The sequence below is a fragment of the Podarcis erhardii genome (genome assembly GCF_964252035.2).
Source record: "Podarcis erhardii genome assembly, chromosome: 16".
Lineage (NCBI taxonomy): Eukaryota > Metazoa > Chordata > Lepidosauria > Squamata > Lacertidae > Podarcis > Podarcis erhardii.
The window spans coordinates 31,386,127-31,410,355 of NC_138514.1; the positions used below are offsets into that span (position 1 = coordinate 31,386,127).

At 46.9% G+C, this 24,229-nt stretch overlaps 2 protein-coding genes across 7 annotated transcripts in view; one reads left to right on the plus strand and one right to left on the minus strand.

Annotated features, from left to right (window-relative positions):
• EVI2A (ecotropic viral integration site 2A) overlaps nt 1-24,229 on the minus strand; it is a 166,724-nt gene that overhangs the window by 35,852 nt on the left and 106,643 nt on the right. The gene's annotated exons all lie outside the window — the stretch shown is intronic.
• Nucleotides 15,224-24,229, plus strand: part of NF1 (neurofibromin 1) — a gene marked incomplete at its 3' end in the record, with an annotated part of 165,357 nt that continues 156,351 nt past the window's right edge. For 3 of the 6 annotated variants that reach the window (XM_081843430.1, XM_081843432.1, XM_081843431.1), the window contains exons 1-2: nt 15,232-15,526; nt 23,151-23,294. In XM_081843430.1, coding sequence (XP_081699556.1) covers nt 15,467-15,526; nt 23,151-23,294 — 204 coding nt within the window. In that variant the 5' untranslated portion in view covers nt 15,232-15,466. Of the gene's footprint in view, nt 15,527-23,150; nt 23,295-24,229 lie in introns of all 6 variants that reach the window. The other 3 variants (XM_081843433.1, XM_081843434.1, XM_081843435.1) reach the window with 2 other exon arrangements.

Sequence of the window (24,229 nt, forward strand, 5' to 3'; positions counted from 1 at the left end):
TACTTTGAGGGGACATTCATTCATTCCTCCTCACCACTATGAGCTGAATAAAGAGCATGAAATCACTTTGCGACTCTGAGTATATTCCACTGGCGACGAAGGTGGGATCCCGCTGAGCTGACTGCCACACACAGCACCGCAGCACCGCCACCTGCCGCACCGCTGCCTCGCACCGTGTATCCAGGCTTCAGCTCCGGGACACAAGGAACTCAGAATGGCAACTGACAGCAGCTTCTCGCCATTCAACCCAGCATCTGGAGACTGGGAAGCGTACGCCTCCCGTTTCACCTTCCTCCTAGAAGCCAAAGGGGTCACCGATGAAGAAGACGCCAAGAAGAGGGCAATATTCTTCAGCGTCTGCGGAGAGGAGACATTTGAAATCGCCCGGGCTCTCCTTGCGCCTGAAGACATCGCTACTGTTCCATACAAAACAATAATGGAACAGCTGAAGGGGCACTTTTCGCCACAGCCCTCAGTGGTGGCTTGTCGAAATGCCTTCTACGCAAAGCGGCAAGCCCCTGGGGAAACCATAACTGGGTTTGTGACCTCTCTCCGCCAAGCTGCCCGGTTCTGCAACTTCTCAGAGCTGGAGAACATGCTTCGTGACCGCCTCGTCGGTGGCCTGAAGGATGAGAAGCTGCAACGACGCCTCTACGCTAAGAAGAACCTAACGTTCCAGGTCGCTCTGGAGGAGGCCCTGGCAACGGAAGCTGCTGAGAGGTCGACGCAAGAGGCACGGCTGAGCCAGCCGTCCCAACCGAGGGTCCACCACGAAGACCTCACCAACGACTCGGGATCCGACAGGGAGGAGGTGCACCGAGTACAGCAGCGCACTCAAGCAGCCCACATACCACAGCTGCCTCGACGAGAAGGAGGGAACTGCGCAAGCTGTGGAGAAAGTCACGAGAGGAGGACCTGCCGTTTCCGCAACGCAGAGTGCAGGCAGTGCAGAAAATTGGGACACATCGCCCGGGTGTGTCGGGCTCGGCCCACCCGAAGCCAGGCATCAGATGACCAATCCAAGAGCCCCAGGTCCCGGGGCCCAACGCACCAAGGCAACTCGACGGAGCTCACAGACTTCCAGGTATACCAGTTGCCCCACCCCAACGTAGAGAAAATTTATGTAGAGGTACAGATAGAGGGGGCCCCATGCCGCATGGAGCTTGACACGGGTTCAACTCTATCCATAATCTCGGCAAGGACCTTAAGGAAACTGTGTCCTACTGGGGGTCCCAAACTCAGGCCGGCCCCATTCACCCTCCGGGACTTCCAGAAACGTAAGGTCCCCACAATGGGGGTGGGGACCTTCAGGGTGCAATACCGAGGGCGGACGCGGCAACTGGACTTGCTTGTGGTCAAGGGCCCCTACATTAGCTTACTGGGGTTGGCATGGTTTGGACCACTGGGACTAGCCATCACCGGGGTGAACCACATGAGCTTACAAGTGGACGTGGACGCCATATGCAAGGAGTTTCCGGGGGTTTTCGATGGGAAATTGGGACAGTATACGGGCCCCCCCATTGCTCTACAGCTTGACCCCGCAGTACGACCAGTCAGGCTCAAGGCCCGCCGGGTCCCATTCGCCCTGAAACCCCGTATAGACGAGGAATTGGACCGACTCGTGGAGCAAGGAGTGCTGGAGCCGGTGCCTAATGCCCCCTGGGAAACCCCAATCGTCACACCCGTCAAGCCTAATGGTTCGGTCCGCATCTGCGCAGACTACAAATGTACCATAAACAAGGCCCTCATGGCCCATGCATACCCAGTGCCAGTGGTCAGCCATGTCCTTGCCACCCTGGCTGGGTCGAAAATTTTTGGCAAGCTGGACTTGGCCCAAGCATATCAACAGCTGCCAGTAGATGAGGCCACAGCAGAGGCACAGACGATTGTGACGCACAGAGGAGCGTTCAGGGTAAAGCGGCTGCAATTCGGGGTCAGCGTGGCACCAGGCATATTCCAGAATCTAATGGACTCTCTCCTTAAAGGGATTCCTGGTGTCACCCCCTTCTTTGATGATGTGTTGATTGCCGGGCCCACACCAGAGGAGTTTGAGGACCGCCTCCGCACTGTTCTGCACCGTTTCCAGATGGCGGGTCTCAAGGTGAAGCGGGAAAAATGTCTACTAGGAGTGCCTCAAGTGGACTTTCTGGGATTTATGGTGGATGCAGAAGGGGTTCACCCGACTGGGGACAAGGTACGGGCCATTTGTGATGCCCCAGCGCCCAAGAACAAGACTGAACTTCAGGCCTTCTTGGGATTATTGAACTTTTACCATTCCTTCCTTCCCCACAAGGCGGCGGTAGCGGAGCCCCTACACAGACTCCTGGACAAGCGGGCCCCTTGGGTGTGGGGCCAGCGCCAGGAGGCCGCATTCCAGGCAGTCAAGGACTTGCTTGTCTCAAACTCGGTCTTGGCACACTTCGACGAGAGGCTGCCGGTGGTGCTAGCATGCGACGCCTCGCCCTATGGCATCGGCGCTGTCCTGGGACACCAACTCCCGGATGGAAGAGAGGTACCGGTAGCATACTTTTCCCAGACACTCAACGAAACCGAGCGGAACTACTCGCAAATCGACAAGGAGGGTCTGGCAATCGTGAAGGGAGTAAAAAAATTCCATGATTTCTTGTACGGGCGGCCCTTCACCGTGGTGACTGACCACAAGCCGTTGCTTGGCTTGTTTGCCCCCGAAAAGCAGACCCCCCAAGTGCTGTCTCCTCGCGTCCTCAGGTGGTCAATTTTCCTTGCCAGCTACCAGTATGCACTGATTCACCGCCCTGGAAAGGCGATGGGCCATGCAGACGCCCTCAGCAGGCTACCACTACCGGAAACAGGCCCCGACCCAGCACCTGCACAAGAGGTTATGAGCCTGGAGCTGCTTCCTGACCGCCCCATTCAGGCACAAGAAGTTGCACACCATTCCAAGAAAGATAGGGTCATCTCCCGGGTCCTGGACTGGGTGTGGAGGGGATGGCCCAGCCGCAGCCCCGGGCCAGAATTCGCCGGCTACACAACCCGCAAACATGAACTGTCAGCCCACAAGGGGTGCCTGTTATGGGGAAGCAGGGTCGTTGTTCCCCAGCCCCTCCGCAAAAGGGTCCTCACAGCCCTACACGAGACACACCCAGGGGTAGTAAGAATGAAGGCCCTTGCCAGGAGTTATGTGTGGTGGCCGGGGATCGACGGAGAGATAGAGGCCTGGGTCAAACACTGCCAGGCCTGCCAGGAATCCCGCCCAGATCCCCCAAGGGCCCCAGTCCAGTCCTGGGAGTCCGCCCGAGCACCATGGTCACGCCTGCATGTGGACTTCGCTGGCCCCTTTCAGGGGAAAACATTCTTCATAGTGGTGGACTCCTACACCAAATGGCTGGAAGTCGCACTGGTACCGTCCACTTCTACGTCCGCAGCCATCCGGGTACTACGCAGGCTGTTTGCAACCCACGGGCTCCCTGACACTCTCGTCTCAGACAACGGGACTGCATTTACATCAGGAGAATTTCAAACCTTCACAGTGCAGAACGCCATCCGCCACATCCGTTCGGCGCCATTCCACCCTGCCACCAATGGCCAAGCAGAACGCATGGTGCGGACCACCAAGGACACCCTTCGCCGCATGACGCAAGGGGATTGGGAGTACCGCCTTGCCACATTCCTTCTAGCACAGCACAGCACCCCCAGCTCAACGACTGGCCGGAGCCCCGCTGAACTACTAATGGGTCGGCGCCTTGCAATCAGATTGGACCGCCTTCACCCCGATAGAGCTCAGGATGAGGTAGTGGTGGGGGAAGGCAGGAACCCCCGGACCTTCGAGGCCCAGGACCCAGTGTACGCAAAGAATTTTGGGGCAGGCCCTGCATGGGTACCTGCCACAGTCACCAGGGTCACGGGCCCCGTGTCGTACGAGGTGCTAACAGATGGGGGGCAATGCTGGCGCCGCCACTGCGACCAGATACGGCGACGATTCCCGGGAGAAAACCAGGAGGAGGAGGACAGGTCAGAGGAGTCCCAAGGGAACAGTGGGGCAGTGAGGCCCATAGAGCAGCAGGGGCAAGCAGGAGAGGCAGAATCAGTAAATACAGAGAGGACCCGCGAGGCCGAAAGGACACCGGAACCAGAACCACGACTGAGCGAGCCGGTTGCGCCAGACCAAACAGCCCCATCCTTGGAACACGAGCCAGAACCTGAACCCCGGACCAGGGAACACCCCAGGCCGCAACGCACACGTAGGCCACCGGCGTACCTTGAGGACTATGAATGCGACCTTCCGGGCAGGACTGGAACTTAGAGGGGAGGGGTGTTATGTACTGAGTTGAATAGGATCCAAACTGCAGCAGTCTGATTGGTCCTAGAACAATAGGCTCCAAAAGGCAGCAGTCTGATTGGTCCTAGAACAATAGGATTCAGAATGCAGCAGTCTGATTGGTCCTAGAACAATGCAGCAGTATGATTGGTTAGCAGGAACCACCCAATCATGCTCCAGATAGAAGTGAATCCACAACCTGATTGGCCTACAGTTGAATCCTGGAATTAGCCAATCATGTGCAGCCCATTGTGTAAATAATGTATATAAAGCAGATACTTTGAGGGGACATTCATTCATTCCTCCTCACCACTATGAGCTGAATAAAGAGCATGAAATCACTTTGCGACTCTGAGTATATTTCAGCTAGGTTGGCAGGAGCAGGGACCGAGCAACGGGAGCTCACGCTGTCGTGGGGATTCGAACAGCCGACCTTCTGATCGGCAAGTCCTAGGCTCTGTGGTTTAACCCACAGCACCACTTGTGGTACAGTACTGCTTTAAACCTATTGCACAGATGGTGCTCCTGTGCTGAATGGGGCTCTCCAGGCCAGGTGCAGCTCAGTATGGCTGCTTGACCGGCTCATATAACTCTTGTGCAGTTGCATAACTCAAATAATGCATGAGTTAACAAAGTCAGACTTTGGCATTGAAAATCTGAAGAGCAACAGAGCAGTGATAAAAGCAGGTGAGTGAGGAAACAGGGGGCAAGGGTTACTCCAAGGAGGGTGGCAGAGAAGCACTTGGAAGGAAGGTGTTGTGCGTGTTTAAAAAAACGAGCATGTTGGGTTTATGATTAAAGCTGTTAATGGTTAATGAGTTTTTGTTTGCTTTGATGGGAGATGCTGAGAAGGTTTGACAAGAGGGCAAAGGAGTGTTGCAGGTGCGGAAGAGGCATGAGGGTGATGGCAGCCCCTCTTTATGATAAGAGGACCAGCTCAATGATTGAGTGACATTTAGCGTTATCCCTGTAACACCAAAAGTAACTGCAGTCAAAGGTAGGAGTGGTGATTTCAAGCCAATACGCGAACTTTCCTCACCCACATGACTCCAGGCTTGGTGGGCTTCCCTTCTCTGGACACATCGACACTGTACATTTAAAGCAGTATTGTACAATTTTAAACAGTCATGGCTTCCTCCAGAGCAACCTGTAGTTTATTCCGGGTGCTGAGAGTTGTTAGGATGCCCCTACAAGCAACACTTATCGGAGTAGTTTGTCCTTCAATCCCTCTTCTCAGTGAAATCTGGGAACTGTAGGTTCTGTGAGGGGAATTTGGGGGGACTGAATCTCTGTGAGGTTTGGTTTTTTTTGAAGGATGGGTAGCGTGGCTGTTGTGTATTGAGTCAAAGGATTTTATATCTGTATTATTATTGTCTGTATTTGCATTAGGGTAAAGTAACTGCCTTTTGGTTCCAGAGGGTACAGCTACTATTGGTTCATTTAAGCTGCTGTATTTGGATCCTCTGTCTTATTGGTTGCCTCCAAAAGGCAGGACTGTGATTGCCTGATATTGTTCCCTCCAAAATGTATCCTTTCTAGCTAGTTCCCTGTCCCTATAAATGTAGCTCTCCCCTCCTCAAGTTTCAGTCTTGTTGCGTTAATAAAGAACTGTTACTAGAGAACTGTCTCCAGCATATTATGTCAAGAGAGCTGAAATCACAAACCCCACGTCACAACAGTGGCTAGAATGAAAACAAGAACAAAAATCACACCAACATTTGTGCCAGCTCTATTTTGCAAAATAGACCAGATGGAATTAGGGATGGGTCTCTCGATGTTTGTTCTCTTGGTTTCTCATTTTTTCCCCAGACTTATAAGCTAGGCACCTTTCCTGGGCGCCAAGATGAGCTCAGTGTTTGTTGAGTGCAGTGACGTGAGGTAAAATCCAATCAAGTCCTACTCAGAGTAGACCCATTTTAAATTAAAGGACCAAACTTAGTCTCATTTATTGATTTCAGTGGGTTTACTGATTTCAGTGAGTCGGGCTAGCAATGGTACAAACTATTGAGAGGTGTTCGGTGACATTGCTGAAGCCTGGGAAACAGCAAGGCCTGCTCTACTACAAGGTTTTGCAACAGCTACACAACTTGGCAAGACTGTAAAAATGTGGGAGGGCTACAGGCCGCTCTAGCCGCTCCTGTTATGAACAGAATGGAAAGTCATTTAATCGATTTCCCCCCTTTGCCCCAAATCTATCATCTCAACAAGTACCGGTAATTTATTAACACCAATAAACGATGACAGGTTGCGAAACCCTCCCTTTCTTCCAATTAACCCTGTGGGTTTTGTTGTTGCTCTTGTTCTTATGGCATATTTTACATCAGGGAAGGAGGGGAGTTGATCTCTGACATGGGCTGAAAAACAAAAATACAAAAACACTGAACCTCAAAAATATTGTGAGCCATGTTATTCCAACTGCTTTGTGCAAACAAGAAAGCAAATATTGAGCTTCCCCTTTTCTGATTACTGCTGTTAGTTTCCCCACTCTTCCTGTGTTGACTGATAAAACGGTGCATCGGAGCTGTAAGCAGATCTTATCAGCACAGCCTTATGATTGCTTTCAACTGGTCAAATGATCGTTGCTGATTAACCACCTGCTTGTTAACCACGTAATTAATCAATGAAATGAAATGGCACATTATCAAAACCTCAATTGTAGGAAGGTTCGTAGAATCATAGTTAGAAGGGACCCCAAGGGTCATCAAGTACAAATGAGGTTAATGCAGGAATCTCAACCAAAGCATCCATGACAGATGGCCACCCAACCTGAGCTTAAAAACCTCCAAGGAAGGAGAGTCCACAACTGTCAAAGCTGTTCCTGATACTTAGTTGGAATTTCCTTGTAATTTGAGGCCATTGGTTCGAGTCCTACCCTCCACAGCAGGAGAAAACTGGCTTGCTCCATCTTCCATGTGACAGCCCTTAAGTTACTTGAACTTTCTAGTATAGACCATTCCTGGTATTTTCTTTTTATTCTATTTTATGGTACTATCCACGGTGACCCAAAACTGAACTAGATAGACCAACGACCTCCTGAGCTCATAGCTTTATTGAACAACAGCCCTGACAGCATGAACTTCTGAGTAATAGCCTTCAAATTAAGAGTCACCAGATGCGTAAGGAAACAGGGCTCCCTTCCGCACCAACCATTAACACTGGTGTAAAAGACGGGATTTCAGCAAGTCTAGCTTGTTATGCAAGACAAAATAAAAAAATTCCTTCCAGTAGCACCTTAAAGACCAACTAAGTTAGTTCTAGGTATGAGCTTTCGTGTGCATGCACACTTCTTCAGATATACAGATGCACACTTCTTCAGATACAGGTGCTACTGGAAGGAATTTTTTTATTTTGTTTTGACTATGGCAGACCAACACGGCTACCCATCTGTAACTTGTTATGCAAGGTAACACCTACTGAAATTACCTCATCTGCATGAGGTGCAGGGAACCTTTGGTCCTCCAGATGTTGATGAACGGCTGTTCCCACTATCCCTGCAATTGGCCATACCTAAGGAACATATGTCAAACCTAGTGGATCAAGCTAGTGGCCCATCTGGTCCAGCATCCTGTTCTTGCAGCAGCCAGCCAGATGCATCAATGGGAAACTGCAAGCCAAGGTGGTCGAGAGTTGTTGCTCAGCAACAGCCAGAGAGTTAAAGCTTTCCTACGCCTGGCTTGCTTTATTGCACATTTTAATTGCAGGTGTTTATTTTAGTGTGTTGATGGGATTGTTTTACTGTATTTTTTTAAAATCTAGGAGCATTTATGTTTCTGTAGTTGGTTGTATACAGTGGTACCTTGGTAGCTGAACAGCTTGGCTCCCAAACAAATTGGCTCCCGAATGCCGAAAACCTGGAAGTGAGTGTTCTGGTTTGCAAACATTTTTTGAAAGCCAAACATCTGATGTGGCTTCCGATCGAGTGCAGGAAGCTCCTGCACTAATCAGAAGCCTTGTCTTCGTTTCTGAATCATTTTGGGAGTCAAACGGACTCCCAGAATGGATTAAATTCAAGAACCAAGGTACCACTGTATTTGTAAAAGGCTTGGAAGCCAACTTTGGCATGCCATATGTCCATATGCCATGATGAGAGTCGCATAGAGATCCATAGTTAAAAGTATAAGTCGGCAAATGTGTCCTCTTTTTTGCTCTTCAAAATATGCCAACCCTAGATAATGAGGGTGACGCATATGATTATAGGACAGCTGTTGTGTGTTTTGCATCTGGTCGCCGTGCTTGAAACTGCAAAGCTGACAGCCTAGGTGCAATGACGTCCAGGGTCTCTCCCTTTCTCTCTCTCGCTTTAATGTAATGTAAGGCATCTCACCATTTTACCCTATAAAACAATAACCATATTTGGCCTCTCTCTAGGAAAGCAGCTTTTAAAGTGGTTAATGATTAAAACACCTCGTCAAAACAACCTCAGAAGCAGCTATTTGAAACACTTGAGCTCCTGGAAAAAGGGTTTTGGCTGCTTATGTGGGAGCTTGTCACCTACCTACGTTAAAGGATTATAGCTTCCCAGCTGAGATAAAGTTGCCAGGTTGCAGCCAGGAGGTTGTGGAAGGGAAAGGGCCATAGCTCCAGGGGCGAGCAGATGATGATTTGCATGAGATCAGGTCCCAGGTTCAATCGCTGTGGCGGAGCAAACAGTCTGGTTGGCCCATGCAGGAGCCAGGCTATGGAACCATGTAGCGCTCCATGGGGGTGTGACCTCATTGCCATTCATTCTGAAGGAGCGTCTCCACCCCCATTGTTCAGCCTGGACACTGAGATCCAGTGCCGAGGGCCTTCTGGCAGTTCCCTCATTGCGAGAAGGGAGGTTACAGGGAACCAGACAGAGGGCCTTTTCGGTAGTGGAACGCCCTGCCTTCAGATGTGAAGGAAATAAGCAGCTATCTTATCTTTAAAAGACATCTGAAGGCAGCCCTGTTTAGGGAAGTTTTTAATATTTAATGCTGTATTGTTTTTAACACTCGACTGGGAGCCGCCCCAGAGTGGCTGGGGAAACTCAGCCAGATGGGAGGGGTATAAATAATAAATTATTATTATTAAATTATTATTATTCATTGGTTCCTTCCATGTGCAATGGTGGCACCACCTATCCCTGAATGGTGACCCTCAGGGCCATTTCATAGGCACGTAGGAAGCTTGGTGGTGGAGCTGGGGAAGAGTCTCATGTGGCGAAAACAATGTCTGGGCACGTCATGTGGTAGAAGCGACAAGACTGTTGTTGGCATCCGTCCGTCTTGGGAGACTATGGAAGACTGTGCAGAGTTACAGTGGCTGCAGAGACCTATATGGGAGAGACATGTTTTGTTGCAGCTGGGGCAGATGGAGGAATCCACTTTCGCAGCTAGAAGATGCACCAAGGCGTTTCTTCTATCTATGCTCCTCCCAGCAGTCCTTTCTCCTCTGGTCGCTGCTGTGGGTAGGCGAGCCATCACTAGGCCCTTTAGAAGCAGAGTAATATGTTGATTGGATGTGGTTAACTCGAATAAGCTGCTGGGCAGACAAAGATTCCAATCCTCTGACTCAACTATGGGACATAACACAGATATTGTGTGCAGAGGCCAACCATTCCAAGGGTTTGAGAGAGGCCCTTCTTCTCCAGTTTCATCCCCACCCCTTGCGAAGGGAAGTCTGGCTGTTGAGATGCCATTTGGCCTGCTTTCTTCTGTCAGCGCAACTGCTCTTGAGAGCCAAATGCATTTTCCACAGTTGTTTGCCTATGAACAACTCTGCCTTTATCCTATATCTGCCTTGTTTTGTTCAGGCATCTCCTCCTGTTGGCTACCCTTTCCCTAAGAAAAAGACCCGGACGCTTAATATTTGTCTTTCAGCTTCAGAGCATGGACAAGATCTGAGTTTGAGGACGCATTGTTCCAAAGAGGACTTCAAAGGAGCTCTGCTTTGCAGCTTGATAGCGCTGTTCTGCTGTGGTTGCAAAACAAGATGATAACCTTTATTTGGCAGTTTATTTTTCTCTCTATATTTCTTCAACATTTTAATAATAATAAAGCAATAAGAGATTTTATATCTACAATACACACAGAACCAAACATAACAAGTTATTTACCGTATTTTTCTGTGTATAAGACAATATTTTCCCCCAATTTTTTTAAGTTTAAAATTCGGGGTCGTCTTATACAACAGAATGGTTTCTATCATTCCGGGATGTCCTGCCCAAATCGGGACAGTTGATGGCTATGTGGTTACTTGCCAGTTTCTGAGGATCCAGCTGCTTGCCATGTTAAGAGCTGTGCCCCACCCCGTCCCCGGTCTTTGAAAGGAAGATGCAGGGGGTGTGCTACTTGTTGGATTAATATCTTAGCTAGTGCTCAGTGATGCACCTAGGCCTTTTTTCTGCCTGCAATACCTTGTAACCAGTGCTTTGCCTATGTACTGATCCAATTTATGCAATAAATATTTGGGCAGAAACAGAACCAAGAGGTTGAGTTGTTTCCGCAGCAGTAAGAGCCAACGCAATATGGTTTGCATAAAACTTACGACATTTGCTTTCAGGGAAAGGCCATGTTATATAATCGCAGAGCTATTAATTTCATTACCTGCATCTTGGCACAAAGATCAATGCTTCCAATTTAAGTAGCAACCCTTAATTACTGTATGTGCTCCATTGCCCTGCCTGTATTTGAGGTTAAAGAGAATCTCAAGGGCTGCAGCAGAAGATGTGCAAGGGAAAGTCGTGTCTGGCACTCCCCAGATCTGAGTTGGCACACCCTCTACTATTTGTTTTGCCTCATTCATCTTAAAGTGTCACAATTGTCTTGGTACTTTGCAGAATTACATCAGAGTACATTCTTTTGCCTTGCACGGAGTTAAGACACAGTGCCATATGACAGTACTGCAGTCACGTCCACAACATGCGCTTAAAGCACAAGGCTTCCCTCAAATAATAATGGGAACTCTAGTTTGTTAAGGGTGCTGGGAATTGTAGCGCTGTGAGAGGTAAATTATGGTTCCCATGATTTTTGTGGGGGGGGGGGGGAACCATGTGCATTAAATGTACTTTAAATTGTGTTGTAGATGTGACCTGTACTGGTAAACTGATGCATCCAAATCTATTAAAAGGCAAATAATTTATAATGAAAGGATATCAAGCATTCCACTTAGGATTCCTAAGTGCATTTCTTTGTACTTAGAAGCAAGTCCCCTTGCGTTCATTCAGGTTTACTTCCCTGTACATTTGCATAGGGTTGCAACCTTAATAATGGCGACCTTAATAAAGGGTGTCAAAAGCCTTCTTAAAAATATATATACTGTAGCCTACTGACGGGTTGGCAGCAAGAAGACAGGTGAAACAGAGGGAAGAGGGAGGGCATCTCCCTGAAACAAGTTGTCTAGACTCAGGAAAATCAGTAAGTCTGAAAGTCTTTAAAGTGCTGTTACACTACTTCAATAGTGATGCAAAACCCTGGGAACTGTAGTTTGTTAAGGGTGTTGGGAACTGTAGCTCTGTGAGGTCAGCACCTTAAACCACAGTTCCCAGGATTCTTCATGACCACTGATGTGGCACAATAGCACTTTAAGGCTATATCTAAAGCACATCCCCACTTCCAAAGAGTCCTGGGAATTATAGTTTGTAAAGGGTGCTGGGCGTTGCAGCTTAGTGAGAGGTCAATTACAGCAAGGGAGAGAAAAACTTAAAGTCTAATAATTTGAGGAATTAGGTCTCTTAAAGCATGTGATGCCATAAAGCAAACTTTGTACACCCTTTCCACGGGGCCTGTCACATGGTAACCTAGATTCACGAATTTCAGGAAAAGCAGCCCATTTTCTTTTCTGCCACTCCCTGTGCTTAATGCATTGCAAAGGAGGATCCCATGACAGTTGTCATGCCTGCTCTCTCCTCTCAGTACAAAGCAGACCTGCCTGGAGGCAGAAGCACATCCTGGCAGAGAATCAACCACTCCTTCCACTGGAATGCCTCTGGATCCTAAAGTACATTCAGCACAAACTTATGCAGACAGGTGTGGTTGGAAGAAGACTCTCAGGTCTGCTCAGTGTTCCAAGAGCACCTTCTGCAGTACATATAAACTGGAAAAATGAGGCTCAAACAAGGCCAAAGCGGATTTGTCAAGGCAGCTGTTAGGAACATCTGGTGTTGTTTTAGACTTGAACTCAGGTTTTGACCAATCTCTTGCCAACGCTCTGTGTTCCCATGTAAAGAAAGTGAAGAAACTAATGCAATGGATCTATGAGGATTAGCCAACTGTGTTGCGACTAGCAAGAGCAGGTTTCAAGTTCTCCTTCAGTCTTAAAGCTCACTGGGTGACCTAGGGTGTGCCACCATCACTCAGTCTAACCTACCTCACAGGGCTGTTGCAAGGACAGAACTGGGGCAACAGGAGAAGCCTGTACAGAACATAAGCCAAAGGTGGGGAACTTCAGGCCTATGTCGCAGGGTAGGAGAGCTGAAAATAATGCTAATATATTTCACATCTGGAAACCAATGTGCCCCTTTGGTTTCAGATAGTACATTAGTTAGATGAGTCTGAAAAGCCTGGGACACAAATTTTCACAGCCTTCTAGCAGTTATGGTGGCTCATTTACCAGAAGTACAGTGGTACCTCGGGTTACATACGCTTCAGGTTACATACGCTTCAGGTTACAGATTCCACGAACCCAGAAATATTACCTCAGGTTAAGAACTTTGCTTCAGGATGAGAACAGAAATTGTGCTCCGGCAGCGCGGCGGCAGCAGGAGGCCCTATTAGCTAAAGTGATGCTTCAGGTTAAGAACAGTTTCATGTTAAGAACAGACCTCCAGAATGAATTAAGTACTTAACCTGAGGTACCACTGTAATGTATTTACCGTTAACTCTGCAAATGTATACTCAATTCTGACCAAACTAAGACTTCTAGAGCAAAACATACATCAGGGGCACATGCATGTGCAGCAATTATTATTATTATTATTATTTTTAAAGCAGAGGAATATGTGAGATTTATATGTTGGCAGGCGTGGATATTCTGCTAGTCTCGCAGGCTTTGACTCACGCTTTACAAACAGGACTTTTGGCCTGATGCCCTGCAGCTTGACATAGTTTTCGCCTGTTTCATTTCCTTCCTGTAGCGTAAAAACAGAAAGTTCACCCAGTTGTTTGGTCTTTGCTATGTTCAGGTTACAGATCAGAATAATGGAGCTCCCTCATTACCCTGATGCCATGACATCATATAAGGAGGTGGCTATATCCAGAGTTCATGATACAATGACAAGGTCACAAGACTCACAGAGCATCAGACCTGGTTGTTTTTTCAGTGAAAAGGGCTTGAGGCAACAAGCGTTCATCTCTCTCTGTCATTAGTTTTAGCTAGGCCCATGTGACTACTTCTGATCTGCAGGGTTTTACACAACAGACACACAACAGTCGCCTCTCTCTAATCCTGGTATTTTTCCTCTTTATTGGGGTGTGTGGGATAACAGATTGTGCAGTGAGTCTTTGTTAACATCAGTGCTGGAATAAGCAGTAAAAAGACCTGCATTAGGGTCAGCCAAGATAAGTTGTGAGCTAGAACTCCTCATCGGGCTCAACGCTGAACAAAAAATGTGGTCAGACAGCAGTGTCTCCAGCAATGTGATCCTGCAAAGGGAATTGGATCCAGGGTGGGGACACACCTTAATGATATGCAATGGTATCACAGAGCATCCTAGCACTATTGTCATGATGAAGACAGAAGGAGCAAAGGCTAGGCCTGCAACGAAAGCTTTATTGAACAGAGAGCTGTGTACAGAAAGGCAAGGAGTTGCATGCGAAGAACAGCTTCTGTGCCATGAACCTGCTCTCCTCAACATCCGTTCCATCCAACTTTTTTTTTTTAAAAAAGCTATATTTATTAATGTTCACAAAACAGGAAAAAAGACAAACTAGAAGGAAAGGCATATAGAAAGGGGAGAGCTGCTGCTGTTGGTTTTTTGTATCTTTTATTTTGTTGCAATTTATGTGGAAATTGTTCTGTTTGGTTTTGTATTTTTTAATGGTTAATTTACTGTTTCAGTCTTCTTTCGTTGTGTTGCAGTTATGTATTTTTGCATGTTGTAAGCCGCTCTGCAAATTGTAGCTCGGTGGGGGGAACTTTCCAGCTTAAAGTCTCAATGACAGTGAAGAAATATGGGAACAGAGAATTGCTGAATAAATAAAAGCAAAGTACGCTCTGGTTTTCTCTTGTCTCTGCTCCACCCCTTAACGCACCAAATGTTTTCGCGTCAAGCGAGTGACCTCTAGTGGACAAACTGGCAAAAAAATAATAATTACAAAATTGGTAGCAGAAGTCTCAGAGTCACGAAGGAATGTAAGAACCGTAAACAGACTCAACATTGGTGGGAAGAGTCCCATTTGTCCTAATAATCTAGCTCAAGAAACTAGGAAGTTTATCATCATCATCATCATCATCATCATTGTATGACGTCCATCTGACTCGTCAAAAGTAATAGCTAGAGAGCTAAATGGCATGTTGAGATTCCTGCATTGCAGGGGCTTGGACTAGATGACCCTTGGAGCCCCTTCCAACTCTGCTATTCTTCCAATCCACCCTGTCCTCTTCGCCGCGCCTGCGCAGTAGTGCTTCCCTTCGCCCGCTGGTCGGCTTTCACACTGTTTTCTCCAACCCTGCCGCACATTTCCGCGCCGCGCCTGCGCCCTACCCCTTCGCCTTTCCCGCGCCCCTCCCCGCCTCCCGCGCGCATGCGCCCTTATCCCCTCCCGCCGCGCCTGCGCCGCCTCGGCTTTCTCCCACCCTCTCCCCATGCGGGCGCCGCTGCCCTTTGGCTTCCGAGCTCTTTCCCCCCTCAACCCACCCACCGCGTGTGCGCAGGCGTCGCGGCCCGAGCTCCCTCCGCCCGTCGCGCATGCGCTTTGCCTTGGTTCCCTCCTCTCTCGCTCGCTCTCCCCCCCTCCCCACCCCCGCCCCACTTGTCGCTCCCCCCCGCTTCCCTCTCTCTCCCGGCGTCCGGGGCTGGCGTTGGGGGCGGACTCTGGTCCCCGCTTCCGGTGTGGTGTCATGGTGGCTCGTAGGCTGTGATGGCTGAGGAGGAGGAGGGGAGCTGAGAGCGCGGCGGCGGCGGCGGCCGGATCGAGCCGAGGGGGAAGAAGGGGCGGGGGCGTCGAGACCCTCCTCCTCCTCCTCCCCCGCCTGGCTGGGCGGCGGGACATGGCGGCCCACAAGCCGGTGGAGTGGGTGCAGGCCGTGGTCAGCCGCTTCGACGAGCAGGTAACGGCCCTGTGGGCTGCAGGATATGTGGGGGGGGGGGGGAAAGAGGCGGCATAGGGTGGGGGGCCCTTTGGGGGAAGGGCTGGAAGGCCCTTTCGGGGGGGGGCTTTCCAAGCAGGGACGAATGCATACAAATTTATATATATGTGTGTGTGTGTCTTTTCTGAGGGGGCCCGTTTTCCCCTCAGAAAGTGTCGTCGTCGGATCCTAGAATTATACAGTTGGAAGGGGTCCCCCCCCCATGGTCCTCTAGTCCAACCCGCTGCTATGCAGGAATCTCGACTGAAGCATCCCTTGACAGATGCTTAGAAACCTCTAAGGAAGGAGAGCCCACAACCTCTTAGGGAGGATGCCTTTGCGAGGTAACTCCCTCTGCTCCTTTCAAAGGATGCCGTGATTTTTTTTTGGGGGGGGGAGGGTGGCTGGGTGGGAAGGCAAAGCTTCCTGGGGAAAAGATTGAGGAATTGGGGTGCCATGCAAGGGAAAAGCGTGTGTGCGTTTTCCTCACTCTCTCTGGTCTTCTTCAGGGAGCAGAGATGGGGACTCTTTAGGGATGTGCTAGTTCCTTTTAGTCGGTGTGTGTCTGTTTATGGATGCAGAGCATCCTTGCAGATCTCCCAGGCAATCCACACCCAAACTGATTAAAGGGTGGGGGGGGGGAGAGTCCCCTCTCTCTCTATACAAGAACATAAAGAGTGTGGAACATGCACATTTGTGGTGGGCATGGATCCATCTTTCCACTCCCCCCCCCATGAAGTTTGCACTGGAATTGTATATATGGTTGTTGCTTACAGTGGTCTTGGGGTCTTTGAGGGATGAGAGTTGGTGTTGGCCATTTAGGAACCCTACCCACACCCTGCTTTGAGTTGTGCGGAGGATGTGCTAAAGCTCATTTCTAGTGGGGTGAGCCCACTTTCCCCTCTGCCCCGCCAAAGAAGCACTGGAGTTGTGTGTTGTTGTTCTTTTGAGTTACAGCTGTAGTAGGGCATCCTGGAGGTGAGTTGAAGAGCAGTAGCTGATCTAGTTGGGTGTCACTTTATCAGTGGTACCAACGGGCTGTGTGACTTTTGAGGGGAGATGAGAAAAAGCTGTTGTTCTGCCTTTGCATTTTATCTCTAGGTTTGCAATAAAATAAACTTATGACACCTCAAATACTTAAAACATTTGTTGTGGCAGAAGCTTTCATGGTCTAGAGGTGGCTGTGCATGTGACAAAAGTGGGCTGTGGTCCTTGAAAGCTTCTGTCACAATAAACCTGCCAGTTTGTAAGGTACCAGAGTGCTTTTCGTCAGTCTTGTGGGATGCAGTTTACTGGCCCTTTCTAAGGATGTGCTGGATTCCTTTTCTTTGGAAATGGCACGGGATAGAGTTGGAAGGGACGCTGAGGATCATCTAGTCCTTCCCCCGCCATGCAGGAAGATGCAGCTGTCCCTTAAGGACATCAAATCTGCAACATTATAGCACCACACTCTAATCAATTGAGCTGGATGCTGGCAACTGTACCAATTGACTTCTACTCTGTGAGGGCTGGATGTGTGTGTTTAAGTCAAGAGAGAACTGGAAAACGGGTCTTCCTTGAATGGAATAAAGAAGTAGCTGGATGCGGTCCAGCATTTTCCTCTTAAAGGAAGAAAGATGTGGTTTATCCAGATATTTTTCCAAAAAAATGGTGATTTGCATAGGATAATTTGCAGTAGGAAACTTTCAGTGTCAAAGGGTTAGCCAGTTGAACATTTTTATTTTACCTGTATATAGTAAAGAAAGCTAAATGCATTGATAATGCTAAGTTTGCCTAGTACAGTATTGCATTTGCAGTTGGCATCAATTTGATGTTCCTAATGAACTTACAAAATGGAACATTTTCCACTGAAAAAATATAGCGCTGGAAAACTGTGTGCCCCACATAGCTGCAGATGTGGGGAACCTGTTGTGATATTGCAGTGTGGGATAGCTTGTCAGTGGATAGTTGAGGAACTGCCCCTTCTAGGGTTCTTTCAAGAGAAAAAATGTAGAAGAAATTGGGCTCAAGCTTTGGGTTTTGGGAAGGTATGATTCTGGGATTTGTAAAAGTTGAGGTCTTTGAGGGAAAAAGGAGGGGAAGCAGCTTGGCTCATTGGAACTCTTCACTTGCTGGATGTGGGAACTGGGAGCCCTGTGGAATGAAGGATGCAGTAATAGATGTAGTCAGACTTCATTCTTGTTCCATGTGAAAGGGGGTGCTTATGTATGGAAAATGGGGCACAGAAGGTTTGCAGCAGGATTGAAAGACCAGGTGGACATACTGTTGATCATTGAAGAGGTCTTCTGGGCCCAGTGAAGGCCCAGTTATGCAGCATGGGAATAGGGGATACTACTGTGAGTGGGTGTACCACTCACATCAGTTGAAGTTTTGGAACAAATTGGGACTTGCTGCTTGTGAGTTGAACTTGGTAGAAGGGAAATAAGGGGATACACTAACTGGATCAGGCCAAAGACCCATCTAGTCGACTATCCTGTTGGCCAAACAGGTGCCCCTTAGAAATCCCTAAGCAATCATGAGCACGGTAGGTCTCCCCCTACTCAAAATTCTCAGCAACTGGTATTCAGAGGCATACTGCTTCTAATCCTAGGCAGCACATTGTGACTAATAGCCATTGATAGTCTTATCTTCCATGAATCTGTCTAATCTTTTGAAGCAGTTTTAGTTGGAGGCCATCACTTCATCTTGTGGCATTGAATTCCATAGGTTAACTGTCCACTGCCTGAAGACATCTTTCCCTTGATCTGTCTTGAATTTTCCATTATTCAGCATCTAGTATTTTGAGAGAGAAAGAAAACCTTTATGTCCACTTTGTCCCCACAGTACATAATTTTATGCACCTCTATCATGTTGTTGTTACTTACTCCCTTTTTTACTAAGTCAAAGGCCCAAACGTTGTTGTCTTTCCTCATAGGAGAGCTGTTCTATAATTTAGTGAACCTTCTCCAGCTCTGCTGTGTTCTTTTTGAGCAGTGGAAAACAACCAGAGCTATACACATCACACCATAGATTTGCATTGTGGCATTACAATATTGGCAGTTTTATTTTAACTTCCTTTCCTAATGAATCTCTAACACAAAGTTCACATTTTTCACAGTTTCTGCACACAATATCAGCATTTTCCTTAAGCTGCCCCCTACAGCCCTAAGGATACAACAATCAGTCAGTGCCAGTTCTGGCCCCATAATTTTGCCCCATCATGCATGACTTTTCACTTGCTTCCATTCAGCTAGATGGGTATTAATATGGCAGACTTCATCCTTGTTCCATGTGAAAGGGGGCAGTAATGTATGGAAAATGGGGCATACTGCTTGTGTGAAACACCATAAGATTTGTCATTTTCCTTGTAGAATTTAGCTGGCTAACACAATAGGAGTTATGGACTTAAAATGTTCAAACACTTTCCTCTAGCTGCTATGCTATCTTTAAAAAAAGAGATATTGAGGGAGTTATTTCCTACTTTGGAAGAATGACACTTTCTAATGATGAGCTAATTTCTCATGCTAGTAAATTCCCCCCCAAAGTATTTTATTTATTTAAGGCATTAACTAGCTACTCTTCAGCCAAAGCTCTCAAAGTGATCTACAAAAGATGTGATTTCCCTTGCAAAGAGAAGTTGCTGGAAATTACTGTCCTAGTAGGATCTTGCACTTCATCCTACATTGCTTTCTTGGAAGTAAATTCAGTTGCTTTTTAAATGGGACTTTCTGAGCTATTGCTGTGGGCTATAAAATTAGGAGGCTTTTTTCCTTTTTCATTGGCATATGTCATGTTTCTAGCTAGACTGCACCACCAGATTATTGTGAAATGCATTGTTTTTGTTAGGTGTGTATTTATATTATAAGGTGCCCTGTGATCCTCGGATGAAGGACAAAATAGAAATTATATTAAAAAACATAAAAGCAAGTTTTAAATTGCACTGGAACCCTAACCAAAGGTGGGTTAAAAAAGAAATCTTCAGAGGAGGGAGCCCCTCATAAACATATCTCCAGGGAGAGGGAGTTGAAAAGGTGAGGGGTCACTGCTGTAAAGGCCCTGTTGTGTTCCTGACAAACGTGATCATATAGGAGAGGGAGGTACAGTACTGATAAACAGGCAGAAATTGACAACAGTCTTTGATTGTGCCTTCATAGCTGCTTAGTGGTTGCTCATCTGGGAAGTAGTTTTGAGTTGCAGCTTTTTAAAAACACACACATAAACAAACCATTGTCATATATACTCTAAAATGAAGTGTGCATTATGCAAGTTTAGATTATGTTTCCTGGGATCTACCTCTCTGCTTTCCAAAAAAAAAAAAAAAAAAAATCTGAATCTGGTGAAGAGGTAATGGAATTTTCAGATTCTGGCATTCCATCTCATATGTGGCTTACACACTTGCTCTTCTTGCGAGGTAAACTTTAGTTTATGCTCTTGTGTTTTCCCAGTTAGGTATGCAAATATCCAATATTCAGAATTGTCTAATCAGTGTAACTGGGACTAAGCGCTCACCAAATTTTAGCTTTAAGCTGGCCTGTGGCCTGAGTATTGGGGGGTGGGTTACGCTTCTTTGCTCCCTTCCATTTTAAAGAGATATACAGAAGCATTCTTTGGGACTATTTTAGTAACCATTGTGTTGTGGGGCTAGATAAATTTCAGGTTCTTTGGAAGTTCTTTAACATTTTGGGTGTACACTCCCCCCTTTCTAGGAAGAGTTGTAGAAATGTCCCCCTTCGTTTAAAAAAGTAAGTAGATAAGCATTTCTTGGTGACAAGTTTCCTCAAGAAAAGTCAGAATAAACACGGCATAAAGTTACGTAATGTATACAGGTGAACTAATTTTCATGGGTCTCAAACCTTGGGATCTACTCTGACCGAGATTTAGCAATCTGGTGAGAAGCATTTTTATTCTGATCTGTCTGTCTGGCTTCATAGAGAAAGTGGACTAGTAGACAGAAATTAGGCTGCAACTCCATATATTTCAGTCCCACATGTATGCTCATGTGTCAGGGAATAGCAGCTGTGGGAGTTAAATTCTAGCAGAGGAGTACATTAAGAGTGGCTGAAACTTATCCAGTGCACTACTAAGTTTGCAGCTGGTGATAATAGTAGATGCTGATAAAGGAAGTGGTTCCTCACAGTGATTCAGCTGGAGGTCTCCAGTGTTCAGAGGTTTTAACAGACAGCAAACTAAAACAATTTCAGTACGTTTTTGCCGATTAACCATCCCCACTTTGTGTGAAATACTCCCCCCCCCAAGTGCACTTTGTGTCTGTTGTGTGCTGCTTCCATCAAAAAGCTGTTGGCTTTGATCAAAAGTAAAACTTCCTCAAAGTGGGGTTTTCTGCAAGGTTTTGTTCAACAATTGAGACCAACTGACTGGTAAATGACGCATGAGGGAAATGATTGGTCTGTGACCTTTTGAAGAATTTATGGATGCAGCTTAAAACAAAGTGTCTAGTGTTCACGGAGCAGGATTAATATCTTGGATTTGTGGAGTCATTTCAAGTCTTATCTGTGCTGCTGCTGGGACTTCCGAACTTTTGAGTTTTAACTGATACAATTCAGAGAGAAGCTAAACGTTGGTGGAAACACATTTTGCCCAATACCTCTGCAGTAGGTTACAAAAGACAGGTAGTGAAATGCAACCCAAAGTTACTCTTTGATTCTAAGTTCAATGATGAAGTACATCTGACAATAGCCAGTTCCTGTATGGGATATCTCAGGCCGCAGCAGCTGCATTTGGACCATGGTATAGCATGACAGAAGTGATCCACAGCAAGCCTTGGGCTCATGCGCTCCTCCACCCCCACATCTCCTCTGGCGCAACCATGAGGAGGAGCTCAGAGGCTTTCGCTTCCATTTTTGTTTATAATGTTACCTGATCCAACAAACTGTGGTTAATGCGAACTATGCTTGCTGGTTGGAAACAAGCCAGTTCCAAACTGGTGGTGAAGGCAAGCCCCATTTGCTAAGAAATAACGGGGAGTGCATTTTAAGGCTCCCAGCTGTTTCTTTCCAGCTCCGTCTTGGACTCAGACCTGTTTGTATTGGCTGTGGTCTTTGGAACCTAGCAAGGTGGGTCACATCAGCACTTGCCACCATTTTCGTTTTCTTTGGTCTCCTCCCCCCTCCCCCAGTCATAAGTAGGCAGGAAACGGGGAGAAAATGAATTGCTTTATTCAACGAGTTTATAGCATAAATTACTAAAACGAGTTCCTGTGGTGAACTCAGAGCAGCTTAGCTATGGTTCCCAGGTGGTCTCCCACCCAGGCAACTGTCAGGATCAAATCTGATTAGCTTCCCCAGAAGAACTGTTTCATGTTCTTTCAAATTGTTCTCAGGGTGGAGGGGAAGAGAAAGATAGGCATGGATGATGAAAGGAAGGAAGGAAGAGCGCAGTTCGTTTTTTTCAGGGTGGGTGGGGTTCAGGGTGCACCTTGGGTCTGAGAAAGTTGAACATATGTGCTATCCTGTTGTGGACAATCTCACATGGCTGGGGCTTGTCCCATTCACAGAAGCTCCCATTCACAAAGCTTTTGCTATGGCAGGTTAAAATTAAGGTTCTTGGTGGTAAACACAACTTATTTTAGAAGGCCATGCTTTAATTGTACATGCTGTATAAATATGTCAGAAGTTCTTTCTAATAACTAGAAGTAATTGAACAGTAAAGCACACTTAGGCTGCATGCATACACACTAAACTTTTAAAGCAACGTTCCCCCCCCAAGAGTTCTGGGCATTGTAGTTTGCCCTCACACAGTTACGATTCCCAGCAACTCTTAACAAACTACAGTGCCCATAATTCTTTGAGGGGAAACTGCTTCAAATGTGCTTTAAAGGTATAGAATGTACACAGCCTTAGACTGCAATCTTATACTGTCAGTGTGGGGAACCTTTGACCATCGAGATGTTGCTGAACTACAACTCTCATCATGCCTGGGCATGGACCATGCTTGCTGAGGCTGATAGGAGATGGAGCTCAGCAACATCTGGAGGGCCAAAACTCCTCCACACCTGTTATACACACTTAATTTGGTGTACGTCCCATTGAACTCAGGATGGCTTAGTAGAAATGCATAGGATTGCACTGTCCATGTACTTTAAATGCTACAGTCAAATTTTTTTACTGGAGAACTGCTCATTGAATACTTGTAAATATTTTAAGACGGGAAAATTCAGTGGCTTTGTTCAGATGCAACATTAAATTGTGATTTAGCACTACATGTGAATGAGCCTGACCTCCCCTCTGATTTGTTCCCTCTCATCCTCTCAAGAGGGCAAATTTGGATCTTTTAGTTAAAGCAAAAGTAAACGCTTCTAAGCATCTCCTCCTGCTACTGTGGTAGGAGGAAAGGAAAGAGAGAGAGCATGCAAGCCCAGGAGAAATTTAGGCTCGTTCATGTTTTAGTGTTGTATCTGAACATGAACATTCGCATACACTTCCCATGCTTGTTTAAATGGGGGTGGTGGGGAAGAGCTGGAAACTGTCACCATGTTGGTTTTTGGCATACCCAAAGAGCTCTTGCAAGAAAAGTTAATGGAAAAAGCCTTCAGTGTAACACACTGGAGCTCTGGAAGTTTTCTTCTAAGTGAATGCTTACTGTTTTTCTTTCTCCTCCTCACCTGCAGCTACCAATCAAAGCTAGTCAACAGAATACCCACACCAAAGTCAGCACGGAACATAACAAGGAATGTCTCATCAATATTTCAAAGTACAAGTTTTCCTTGGTCATCAGTGGCCTCACCAATATATTAAAAAATGTTAACAATATGGTAAGTGCTATCCTCTTGCCCTTAATAGGCTGCTTGTAGGCGGGGAAAGCATGCGATGAAGGAACCTTAGGTTGGGAAGGGAATATGTGTGTTTGCTTGCCCAGTTACCAGTGGATATTGGATGCCAGTGGTTCCGTTGGTACTTGGTAAACACACTGATATATTGATTTCCTATATGCAGTGCTTTTGATTAAAAATGCTCCCCTCCCTCGTTCGAAATAACAAGCTTCTTTAAAACAAGATCAAACTAGATAAGTCCTATTTTATGTGTAACCAGGACAAATGATATTGGCCCAGTTTGGACAATTGCAGCTTATGAAGCCAAGATCTGCACAGACATGGGAACTCTTTGCATGAGCTGTGGTTAAAGCAGGAAGTCTCTAACTAGCCATGCATTCCCATTACATTGGAACAAACCAGGTTTTTAGACCATGGTCTGAAATTGATTATTTTAGGTAATTCTGAAACTGGTGACCATAGTTTCCAGTATGGACAAAACAGGAAATTGTGGTTAATTAGAGACATCCTGATTCAATTGCAGATTGCAGTGGCTTTTGGGACAGGGTAAAAAGCCAAGCACGGCCATTGTTTGCTATTGTCTATGTGAAGGGGCAAGCTGTGGCACACATTAAGGGGTTTAGTGAACATGGTGAGGCCTATAGGATGCCATTCATCTTTCCATGTTCAGTCTTGTATCTGTTGGGAGTTAGCTCAAAGTTTTAACATCATGCAACTTCCCTGCCACCCACCCACTTTCTAGTCCTGAGGGATATGCCCTTTAATTTTAACTGAAAAGCAGGGATCATTATAGATGCTCTCTGGCATTGACCATGCTTGCTGGGGCTGATAGGAGATGTAGTTCAGCAACATCTGGAGGGCCAGATGTTGCACTAGGGAACGGATGCCTCCTCGTTTTATCTCTCTTCTGAATGTTG